This window comes from Bos indicus, chromosome 1 (genome assembly GCF_029378745.1).
Source record: "Bos indicus isolate NIAB-ARS_2022 breed Sahiwal x Tharparkar chromosome 1, NIAB-ARS_B.indTharparkar_mat_pri_1.0, whole genome shotgun sequence".
Lineage (NCBI taxonomy): Eukaryota > Metazoa > Chordata > Mammalia > Artiodactyla > Bovidae > Bos > Bos indicus.
Window position 1 is genome coordinate 95,181,467 of NC_091760.1, and position 12,113 is coordinate 95,193,579.

The 12,113-nt window shown below is 39.8% G+C and overlaps 1 protein-coding gene across 1 annotated transcript in view; it reads left to right on the forward strand.

Annotated features, from left to right (window-relative positions):
* The first annotated feature begins 386 nt into the window (after positions 1-386).
* The window catches only part of NCEH1 (neutral cholesterol ester hydrolase 1), a 92,417-nt gene continuing 80,690 nt past the window's right edge, over positions 387-12,113 (forward strand). The window contains exon 1 of the mRNA XM_070791860.1: positions 387-596. Coding sequence (XP_070647961.1) covers positions 417-596 — 180 coding nt within the window. The 5' untranslated portion in view covers positions 387-416. The remainder of the gene's footprint in view (positions 597-12,113) is intronic.

Here is a 12,113-nt window from a genome sequence, read left to right on the forward strand (position 1 = left end):
CCCTCAGCCTGAGCTGAGGATTGGAAACTGATCACCTCCTCTTGGCAGAGAACTCGAATTCTGATTCTGGTCTGGTCTGATTTCTGGTAGGGCCGAGTTCCAGTCCTCCCTTCTCTGGAGGCCCAGGGAAAAGTCCCATAACGCCTGGGTATCTGTAGGTGGCAAGAGATGTCTGTAAGGCCACCCCTTTCCCGCCTCCTCCCCCTGCTTCTTTCAACCTGGCTTCCTTTCCTCCCTTTGAAATCTTTGATGTTAATACTTGGATCTGAAGTTTTGTGTCTCTATAGGAGGTTTTCTGAGAGACTGTATTCTTGTATTTAAGGGCTTCCCTGGTGGCGCAGAGGTTAAAGCATCTGCCTGCAATGTGGGAGACCTGGGTTCAATCCCTGGGTCCGGAAGATCCCCGGGAGAAGGAAATGGCAACCCACTCCAGTATTCTTGCCTGGAGAATCCCATGGACAGAGGAACCTGGTGGGCTACAGTCCATGGCTAGCAAAGAGTTGGACACGACTGAGCGACTTCACTTTCACTTTCAAGATGCCAAAGACCAGAGAGCCACTCACAGGAAAAGAAATTCCATATTTTGGACAACAAAGGTAAATCACAGGAAACCTAAAATTCAGGCATTTGGGTAATTCCAGAAGTTCTTAACCTTTGCCCTATAGTGAATAAAGTAATTCATGAAGTAGTCTGTGAGTTTTTTTTTCAAGATTTGTATAAAATGATGTCAGTGCTTAGAGTAATAACACATAGAAAGCAATCAATGTTAGACATTACTATTACTATGTATTTGACAATTTTTTAGGTACTTATTATACACTGGACACTGTGCTAGGCGCTGAGGGTAAAACTGTCAAACAACTTGGTGGTGTGGCCTTTGCTACCATTGAGCTCAGAGTTTAGTGAGCTCTGTTTTGACAACCTCCATTTCATCACAGTGCTTTCCTTTACTTACAGCTGGAGTTCACAAGGCAAAATTGCATGCTCACCATCCATAATAGGTAATTTTACATTAATATATATAAAATAAAAAATATGTTCCTAATGCATACTAGCATGAAAATGATGGTGCTTGATATAGTCACAGACATGAAAAAAAAATCAAACACTAATGCTTTGTCTCTCATTATTTTTACCTACTCTTTCACACACAGTTGAACTTATTTTATAGAGCCTATTAAAATATTAGGCTATTTTCTCCTTCATTAAGCATAATTTCCTTTAATTTTTTATTAACATTTTGCATGTTTCTCTTTTTGAAGATTAAATGGAGCTATTATGTATAATATCATAGACTTGAAATGTTTATCAGTATTTTCAAATTACATTGTTCATTTTCCTAATTAGAATCTTTTTTCTGTTTTCTTTTCTTTTTTTTCATGAATGTGACTGACCACAGAATTGGTATATATTAAATCACTGCTCTTGGGAACACCAATGTGAAATTAAAAGCCAATATCTTATATAGTAAATATTTTTAGACAGCATTCCTGTACTGTTTGATTTTTTAAAATTGTAAACCTGGATTACTTTTATAATTTAAAACTTGGGAAAACAAAACAGTCCTAATTGTGCCATTTTCCTTACCAAACCTTTGACTTCCTGCTACCAATAATATACATCCTGGCCCTTTCCCATGAACATCCAGGGTCTTTTACCAACTCTCTCCCAAGTAACAAGTACAAATATCTTCTCATGCTTTAAAAATAAGGAACATAAGTTAAAAGGCCCATTTCCTGGAGACTCTGGAAATACCTTAAGGTAGAAACCACAATTTATATATTTATGAACTAAAGTTTTAATAATATTTAATTAGATATTAACTCATTTATCCATAAACTTTACAAGTAATAGTATAAATCTCAAAACAAAAATAGATGAGTTTTCAGTCTGTTAGTCTACTACATTATCTTGTTAGAACTGTAATGAATATATTTACTATCTTAGTTTTCTAAAGAAAAACCAAATATATGTTTGATTATCAACATATAGGGAAAAGAATTTCTAGTAAAACAGACTTTGTTACTGTCTTAAGCAAGGTCTGACTTGATTTCCAGACTATACTTTAGACCTCAAAACACAAAAAAGTTTTCTTACTGTGGCACAGTTCCTTTTCTTGAACCAGAAGAAGTTGATTTAAGGATAGGCTTTGTTTCCTAGACCATAGGAATAAAGGACTAGGTTCTAGTTTATCATCTTTGGCTCACATCACATTATTGGTCTTTACCTCTACCTGTTTCACTTGGTGGTCTTTTTCTGTATCTCCTCTCAAAATGTGGACACACTCTGTCAGGAACCAGTAATGCCACAGTGGTCTTCCTTTTCAGTAGGTCTTAACAGTTCAGGCTGAGTCAGAGTACACTGGGCTCCACTATATTTGTAAAGGATGTGAATCTGCTTCACAATCCTGGGTTCAAAAAAAAAAAAACGTCATTTTCTTTATTGTTCTTAATTAGGGATCCCTGCCTAAGCTTTCTACTCAACAGAATTGGTGGGAAGTTTAGCTGATTATATAGGAGAATTCATGTAAGGCAGACAGGCTCCACCTCTCTCTAGGATCATAAACAATCTGGGTCATAATATACAACATCAGAAAATTTGGGGGAAAGGATTTGGGTCTTCAGTCCAAATCCTTTGATCACCTCTGGGATGTTAATTATTGATGCCTGCATAAATTATTTACAGGCAGTCACCTCTACTCTTTTCATGTTGTTGTTTAATTGCTAAAACATGTCCGACTCTTTGCAACGCAATGGATTTTAGCCTGCCAGGCTCCCCTGTCCATGGGATTTTCCAGGCAAGAATACTGGAGTGGGTTGCCATTTCCTTCTTGTAGGGTCTCTTCCCCACCCAGGGATATATCTTGCATCTCTTAAGTCTTCTGCATTGGCAGGCGGATTCTTTACCACTGAGCCACCAGGGAAGCACACCTACTCTTTTAATACCATACTTGAAAAAGAATATCATCTATTCTACAAATCAAGACACTTCGTTTCAATCCCCAGTCCTCTCCAAACTGCTCCTATTCAGCAGCTGCCTCATTTCTTCCATCTCCTGGGGAGCTGCATGGGTCTGAGATCTTCCTCACGCTCAGGACTGCCTCCATCATATTTCAGGAAAAATGCCACCAAAGCCAGACTTGAATACATCTTCACCTCAGGGAATTGATCTCTGTCTTCTCCTTCTTCCTTCCAATCTTCTGAAACACAAAATGGCCTACTTCCTTAAGGGCAACGGTGGGAGTGCTGATGGGATCTTCAACATCATGGAGCTTTTTATAGAAAGGAACTCTCACTCCTATAGGTACTTTGTTCAATGCTAACTTACTGCACTAATTATTTAAACATGAATTATTATGAGATACTAAATCAAAACAAATTAAATTTAAACATTAATTATTACTTAAACATTGAAGCATATAATTGAACTTTCATATATATTAGTCAAAAATCATGTCTGATATATCAGTTCAGTTCTGTTCAGTTATTCAGTTGTGTCTGACTCTTGGTGACCCCATGAACCGCAGCACGCCAGGCCTCCCTGTCCGTCACCAACCCCTGGAGTCTACTCAAACCCATATCCATTGAGTTGGTAATACCATCCAACCATCTCATCCTCTGTCATCCCCTTCTCCTCCTGCCCCCAATCCCTCCCAGCATCAGGGTCTTTTCCAATGAGTCAGCTCTCCGCATCAGGTGGCCAAAGTATTGGAGTTTCAGCTTCAACATCAGTCCTTCCAATGAACACCCAGGACTGATCTCCTTTAGCATGGACTGGTTGGATCTCCTGGCAGTCCAAGGGACTCTCAAGAGTCTTTTCCAACACCACAGTTCAAAAGCATCAATTCTTTGGCACTCAGCTTTCTTCACAGTCCAACTCTCACATCCATACATGACCACTGGAAAAACCATAGCCTTGACTAGATGGACCTTTGTTGACAAAGTGATGTCTCTGCTTTTTAATATGCTGTCTAGGTTGGTCATAACTTTCCTTAAGAGGAGTAAACGTCTTTTAATTTCATGGCTGTAATCACCATCTGCAGTGATTTTGGAGCCCCCCAAAATAAAGTTAGCCACTGTTTCCACTGTTTCCCCGTATATTTGCCATGAAGTGATGGGACTGGATGCCATGATCTTAGTTTTCTAAATGTTGAGCTTTAAGCCAACTTTTTCACTCTCCTCTTTCACTTTCGTCAAGAAGCTCTTTAGTTCTTCTTCACTTTCTGCTGTAAGGGTGGTGTCATCTGCATATCTGAGGTTATTGATATTTCTCCCGGCAATCTTGATTCCAGCTTGTGCTTCATCCAGCCAAGCATTTCTCATGATGTACTCTGCATATAAGTTAAATAAACAGGGTGACAATATACAGCCTTGACATACTCCTTTTCCTATTTGGAACCGGTCTGATGTTCCATGTCCAGTTCTAACTGTTGCTTCCTGACTGGCATACAGGTTTCTCAAGAGGCAGGTCAGGTGGTCTGGTATTCCCATCTCCTTCAGAATTTTCCACAGTTTATTGTGATCCATACAGTCAAAGGCTTTGGCATAGTTAATAAAGCAGAAGTAGGTGTTTTTCTGGAGCTCTCTACTTTTTTGATGATCCAGCGGATGTTGGCAATTTGATCTGTGGTTCCTCTGCCTTTTCTAAATCCAGCTTGAACATCTGGAAGTTCACAGTTCATGTATTGCTGAAGCCTGGCTTGGAGAATTTTGAGCATCACTTTACTAACATGTGAGATGAGTGCAATTGTGCGGTAGTTTGAGCATTCTTTGGCATTGCCTTTCTTTGGGATTGGAGTGAAAATGATCTTTTCCAGTCCTGTGGCCACTGCTGAGTTTTCCAAATTTGCTGACATATTGAGTGCAGCACTTTCACAGCATCATCTTTTAGGATTTGAAATAGATCAACTGGAATTCTATCACCTCCACTAGCTTTGCTTTTAGTGATGCTTCCTAAGACCCACTTGATCTCACATTCCAGATATCAGATCTTCTTAAATATTATATATACACTTATCAAACTAAAAAACAGATTATATTGATTATAAAACTTATTACTACTTTTATATTTCAAGCAATTAAAAAGTACTAATACTCTGGATTTAAGTTTATGTTTTTCATTATTTCTATATGGTTCTTATTATTTTTCATTACCCTTAGAGATTACCTTCCTAGAACTACAGAAATATTAATTACCTTGAGTACTGTAGTGCCAAATTAAAGAGCAGAAAACATCAATGCAGAGTAGCCAAGATACAGTTTCTCAATTGTCAGTATATTCAGCCTGGTTTCAAATCTCAGTTGCTGATCTCCAGGTTGTACTTCCTTTCAAAATTATGTTTGTAGCAAAGACTCTAATGGAAAATTTAGGATATGCTATTTTGGGCAGAAACAAAGCCAGTGTTGATAAGAACTGCAGGGGATAAATGATGGCCTATTAAAACTAGAGAACACCTTAAAATCAGTCTCTGCTCACTTCATTTTTCAAATGAAGAAAAAGAGAAAAGATGCTGCTGGCAAGGAGACAATTAAGACGGCCTTTAAAATAGTCCAGGAATCATGATTCTATGGTCTCCAACAGGATGATGGCAGTAAAAAAGAAGGCAAATGTCAGAGGTAGGGTAAACAAAACTGAAGACTTAACTGCTAACTGACTAAATTGAAATACAAGTTTTTGTAATTGGTATCATGCTATGGGGAGTTGATTTTATTACAAAGGTGTAGTATATTCACAACAAAGGCCTTGTTTCTCAAAGCAATAAAATTAGTAGAGCCACTCAATGGAGTGATTGCTGTGGAACAGTGCTTTCTTATATCCCCACCCAACAGGATTGGTTAGCAAGTTGGTTTTCCCTCATACTATGCAATAATTTTAGGGGCTTCAAAACAGTGCTACCTAAAGTGTGATCTGTATATTAGAACCAGTCAATAAACTGTTATCAATTCACAGTGAGATAAATACAGGAATTGTGAGTAAGCATTTATAAACTTTAATACCAGTTTAACATTGCTGTGATGTTCAAGAGCACGAGCAGAGTCACTTAACAACATATTGGTCTGAAAGGATTGGGAAAGACCCTGGTCCTTCACAGACAATTTGAAAAACTCTGTTTTCAAAGACAGGGGGAAGGTATTCAAGTATGTGAAATTATAAAAGCAGGTGACAAAAATTTAATATTGTATGAGACTATTTTTATAAATATATTCATTTATCCATAGTAAAAGTAGAACTATATTAACCAAAAAAGATTAAATAAAATAATGTACATAAAATAGTTAGACCATGGCCTGGTACATAAAAATACTCCACAGTTGTTTCTGATGCTGCTGCTGATGCTGCTGGGACCTCTCTGCAGTTGCCAGTCCTGTTCCTGCTGTTCTATAACCACAGGAATTTTAGTTCTATTCCATAGCTCTGCTCCCGCCACCATGTGCTTAGTGTTCCCTCACTGCTGCTGCAGACCCTACCCCAGGGTCTCTGCCTTAGCACTACACTGTTCTAAGCATGTTCACCACTAATCACAGATTCTTCCCTTGGCAGCTAAGTCTCTTGACTCTTTTTCTTAGTCAGTTTCAACAGGAGTTAACAGGATGTTAAGCCTAAGGTAAAGTAAGTCACTTCAGTCATGTCCAACTCTGTGTGACCCCATAGATGGCAGCCCACCAGGCTTCCCGTCCCTGGGATTCTCCAGGCAAGAACACTGGAGTGGGTTGCCATTAAGTGAAGTCGCTCAGCCTAACAAGAACCTAAAAATACCTTAGGCTGTTTAAAAATGTATAGTGTTGCTTGTGAAAGTCAACTTACATCTTCCTTTCAGTTCTTGATTTAAAAAAGAATACATATTTATTTAGAGGGGTATAGCTGAAAGAACATAAGAGATCACCTAATGAAGGTTAAGGAGTAAAACTTTGGTAACTATGTATCAAAGTCCATAATACATGGAACTCTGAGCAATTTACTTAACCTCTCTTATCTTCTCTCTTAGCCTGAGGTAGTAATTTTGCTTATCACCCCTTCAGCAGTGACTAGCAAAAGTATGTGGTCAAGAAATAGTAGCTATTGTTATTAACACAATCCTACATTTACAGAGGAGGGAACCTAGATCAAAGAAGCTCAAGATCACATGATTGGTTAATAATTACCTAGAACTAGATGTCAGTGCTCTTCCTCATACCCCTCACTGCCTTTTATAACTCTATTCTGAAATTCTATAAATTCTCAGAGATGCCTCAGCATTGTGTTTATTTGTGTCTTGGAAAAAATAGGCAAATGTATATGTATATCAGGTTCAGCATATGTTTTTATCATGTGCATTCATTAATTTAATTCCGGAAATGCGGTGGTATAGACCTGTAGATGGGCTTCCCTGGTGGCTCAGCAGTAAAGAATCTGCCTGCAATGCAGGAGTCACAGGAGACACAGATTCGATCCCTGGGTGGGGAAGATCCCCTAGAGGAGGACATGACAACCCACTCCAGTATTTTTTCTTGGAAAAACCCTTGGACAGAGGAGCCTGGTGGGCTACCGTCCATAGGGTTGCAAAGAGTGGGACAGGACTGAAGCGACTTAGTATGCACATAGCACAGACTTGTAGATGGATAGAAAGGAGGAAAGAGGATAAATGCAACTAAGTTGTATTTCCTCTATTTCCTATGTATGTGCCACCACTGGCTAGTGTCTGCCTTCAGGAATTCTCATATATTAATGAGCTGTGTTTAGAAAATAATAAAAATCATCATCATTGTGAATTTACTCTATAAATGGTTATATCTGGGCTTTCTTTCTCTTCTAAACAGCAGAACCAACTCAGTCTAGCTAGTTTTAACAGAGAAGAGCCAATCATTCTCAGAGGTTAGAGCTTCTTGGTGCATACATGCTAAGTCTCTTCAGTTGTGTCTTTACTTTGTGACCCCAGGGACTGTAGCCCACCAGGCTCCTCTAGCCATGGGATTTTCCAGGCAAGAATACTGGAGTGGATTGCCATTTCCTCCTCCAAGGGAGCTTCTCAACCAAGGGATCAAACCCACAGCTCCTACACCTCCTGCATTGCAGGTGGATTCTTTACTACTGAACCACCAGGGAAGTCCAAAGCTTCTTGGAGCTGTAACCAAAGCCATGAAACTGTCCACAGTGCCTCTGGGAACAATGAGCACAGATACTATCACCAGCCTTCACCTCTGACACCACTGAGAGCTCTGTGCCTCAGCCAGACTCTTCATAATGCTCTTATGAGTCAAAGGCATTCCATGAGTGCCGCTGACGGCAGAACCTAGAACATATGCTGGTGTCTGAGATGAGAGAGAGATTGGAGAGGTAACAAGCATAGTTTCTAGCTTGCAAACCTGGGATTCACAGCGTGGGAAATTGTGAACATTTAGAATGCTCAAAAGATTCCGAGACGCCACAGACTTACAAGGTGCCCACTATGGTTCTCATGCAAGTTTTCTTTGGAATAATGTCCCATTCACATGCCCCCAAACATATTCAATATAAGGTATATGAAGAGTCAGATGATTCACTTTTTAACATGGAATAAAATGAGTATTTTCAAGGAGATAAGTAAAACTTTTTGTTTTCTTTCCCTCTAACACTTCCTCTTTATCCCTTACTTTCCATCCTACTCTTCCTCCTTTTCCCTCATACTTTTTTTTTTTTTGTATCTATGATTTCTCTACAGGGGTTTCCTAGGTGACTCAGTGGTAAAGAATCTGCCTGACAATGTAGGAGATGCAGGAGATGTGGGTTCAATCTCTGGATCAGGAAGATCCCCTGGAGTAAGAAGTGGCAACCTGCTCCAGTATTCTTGCCTGGAAAATTCCATGGACAGAGGAGCCTGATAGGCTACAGTCTATGGGGTTGCAAAGAATCGGACACGACTGAGCAACTGAGCATGCATGCACACGTACATGATTTCTCTACATATTTTTCAATAATCTGTATAAGTGACAACTGCATTAAATTTTAAGAAAATATTGAGTGAATTACCAAGCTTTTTCATACTGTTAATGTTTTAAGTATCATATCTACATTTCACTAAAATCTCTCTTCTGAGATCCACAACTATATGTTGAACTGCCTACCAGAATCTCACTTTGGAAGTCTCACAATTACTCAATCTTTAGTAATCCCCAAACTGAACTCAATATTACACAAACCTCCTTCTGCTATGTGTTCTAAGTGAATGTGCAACCTACCCAATTGCCCATGACTTAAAAAGTCTGGAGTCATCTTTCACTCCTCCCTTTTGCGAAGTTGGAAAAGTCCAGCAGTCCTGTGTATTATGCCCCTCTAAAATCCATCCAGTTATTCCCACCCCTCCTGCTACTATCTTTTTCACGTCTCAGCTCTTTTCACACAGACCTTGGAAGTAATACTTCCAGGCTAACATCCTGATTTTCATCTTACCCTACCCACTACAGCCATATGTTATCAGCATGATCTTGTTTTTTTAATGTTGATCTGATAATGTTAATTACCTTCCATTCAGTTCAGTTCAGTTGCTCAGTCGTGTCCAACTTGGTGACCCCATGGACTGCACTACACCAGGCTTCCCTGTCCACCATCACCAACTCCCAAAGTTTACTCAAACTCATGTCCATCGAGTTGGTGATGCCATCCAGCCATCTCATCCTCTGTCGTCCCCTTCTCCTCCCGCCTTCAATCTTTCCCAGCACAGGGTCTTTTCCAAGAAGTCAGTTCTTCGTATCAGGTGGCCAAAGTATTGGAGTTTCAGCTTCAGCATCAGTCCTTCCAATGAATATTCAGGACTGATTTCCTTTAGGATGGACTAGTTGGATCTCCTTGCAGTCCAAGGGAATCTCAAGAGTCTTCTCCAACACCATAGTCCAAAAGCATCAATTCTTTGGCACTCAGCTATCTTCACAGTCCAACTCTCACATCCATACATGACCACAGGAAAAACCATAGCTTTGACTAGATGGACCTTTGTTGGCAAAGGAATGTCTCTGCTTTTTAATATGCTCCTAGGTTCTTCATATGGAGAAGGCAATGGCACCCCACTCCAGTACTCTTGCCTGGAAAATCCCATGGACGGAGGAGCCTGGCAGGCTGCAGTCCATGGGGTCGCTAAGACTTGGGCACGACTGAGCGACTTCATTTTCACTTTTTGTTTTCATGCATTGGAGAAGGAAATGGCAACCCACTCCAGTGTTCTTGCCTGGAGAATCCCAGGGACGGGGGAGCCTAGTGGGCTTCCATCTATGGGGTCGCACAGGGTCGGACACGACTGAAGCGACTTAGCAGCAGCAGGTTGGTCATAACTTTTCTTCCAAGGAGCAAGTGTCTTCTAATTTCATGGCTGCAGTCACCATCTGCAGTGATTTTGGAGCCCCCCAAAATAAAGTCTGTCACTGTTTCCATTGTTTCCCCATCTATTTCCCATGAAGTGATGGGACCAGATGCCATTATCTTAGTTTTCTGAATGCTGAGTTTTAAGACAACATTTTCACTCTCCACTTTCACTTTCATCAAGAGGCTCTTTAGTTCTTCTTCACTTTCTGCCATAAGGGTGGTGTCATCTGCATATCTGAGGTTACTGGTATTTCTCCCAGCAATCTTGATTCCGGCTTGTGCTTTATCCAGCCCAGCATTTCTCATGATATACTCTGCCTATAAGTTAAATAAGCAGGGTGACAATATACATCCTTGACATACTCCTTTCCTGATTTGGAACCAATCTGTTGTTCCATGTCCAGTTCTAACTGTTGCTTCCTGACCTGCATACAGATTTATCAGGAGGCAGGTCCGGTGGTCTGGTATTCCCATCTCTTTCAGAATTTTCCATAGTTTGTTGTGATCCAAACAGTCAAAGGCTTTGGCATAGTCAATAAAGGAAAAATAGATGTTTTTCTGGAACTTTCTTGATTTTTTGATGATCCAGTGGATGGTGGCAATTTGATCTGTGGTTCCTCTGCCTTTTCTAAATCCAGCTTGAATATCTGGAAGTTCATGGTTCATGTACTGTTGAAGCCTGGCTTGGAGAATTTTGAGCATTATTTTGCTAGCATGTGAGATGAGTGCAATTGTGCGGTAGTTTGAGCATTCTTTGGCATTGCCTTTCTTAGGGATTGGAAGGAAAACAGATCTTTTCCAGTCCTGTGGCCACTGCTGAGTTTTCCAAATTTGCTGGCATATTGAGTGCAGCCTTCCATTAACCTACCTTCCACTAGGCTATTTCAAACAACTTCCTTAGCCTTCAGGTTAGTATAAAGCCTAAGCTACACCTTGACAATCAAAGTCCTTTATGATGTATTTACTGCTCCTTTTTCTTGCCAAGGGGTAGGGCTTGCCCTGACTTGTATATTGGAGCCTAGGGGTCCGACTAGGGCAGGATAGTCTACCAGGGGCAGGGTAGGAAGGCATATATGCACATTTTGGACCAAGGACACCTTTGAAACATGTCAAGTTACGTTTCTCAGATTTATGAAGGCTTGCATTTAGAAAATGAGCAATAAATATTTGTTTCGTAGTTGAGACCATACAAGATTGAACATTTTTACTAATGAGATTAAGTTTAATCAGCAGAGATTAGTTAGTCTTAAGAGAGATAAGAGTTTTCTTATGAGATTGATTAATCCTGAAAGCAAGTTGTCAAATCTCTAGAAGTATTTAAAATCAAAATCTTATTTTGAGTAATTAGACATTAGTCTAATACCAGGAGGCACATGCAGTTGTAGGAAATAATTTTTTTGACAAAATGTTTTATTAACCAAGTAATGGATTTAATATATACAAAAATATTACATCATATCACAAGAAACCATGGTCCACTAAAGAGATAAGAATACAAGCTTAATGTTTTATGGAGAACACCCCCCTCTCCCCTGCCAAGTCCTGCTGTAGCAAGTCTGTATTCGTGTACTAACGTCATTTGGAAATAATATAAAGTTCATTTTTGAGGTTGTTTGTGGGTGTGAGTTCAAAGCCAAATGGCCCTCTGCAGCAACCCCTCCCTCCAATCTCTGATTATGATTTCTATTTTAAAACAATACTCTTTGTTCAAATAATCAGTACAAATTAACCATGCTAAAATAAATAAAGAGCAACACAGTTCCAGGCAATGCCTCTTTGGAGGGGCTTAACTTGCCGCAGAA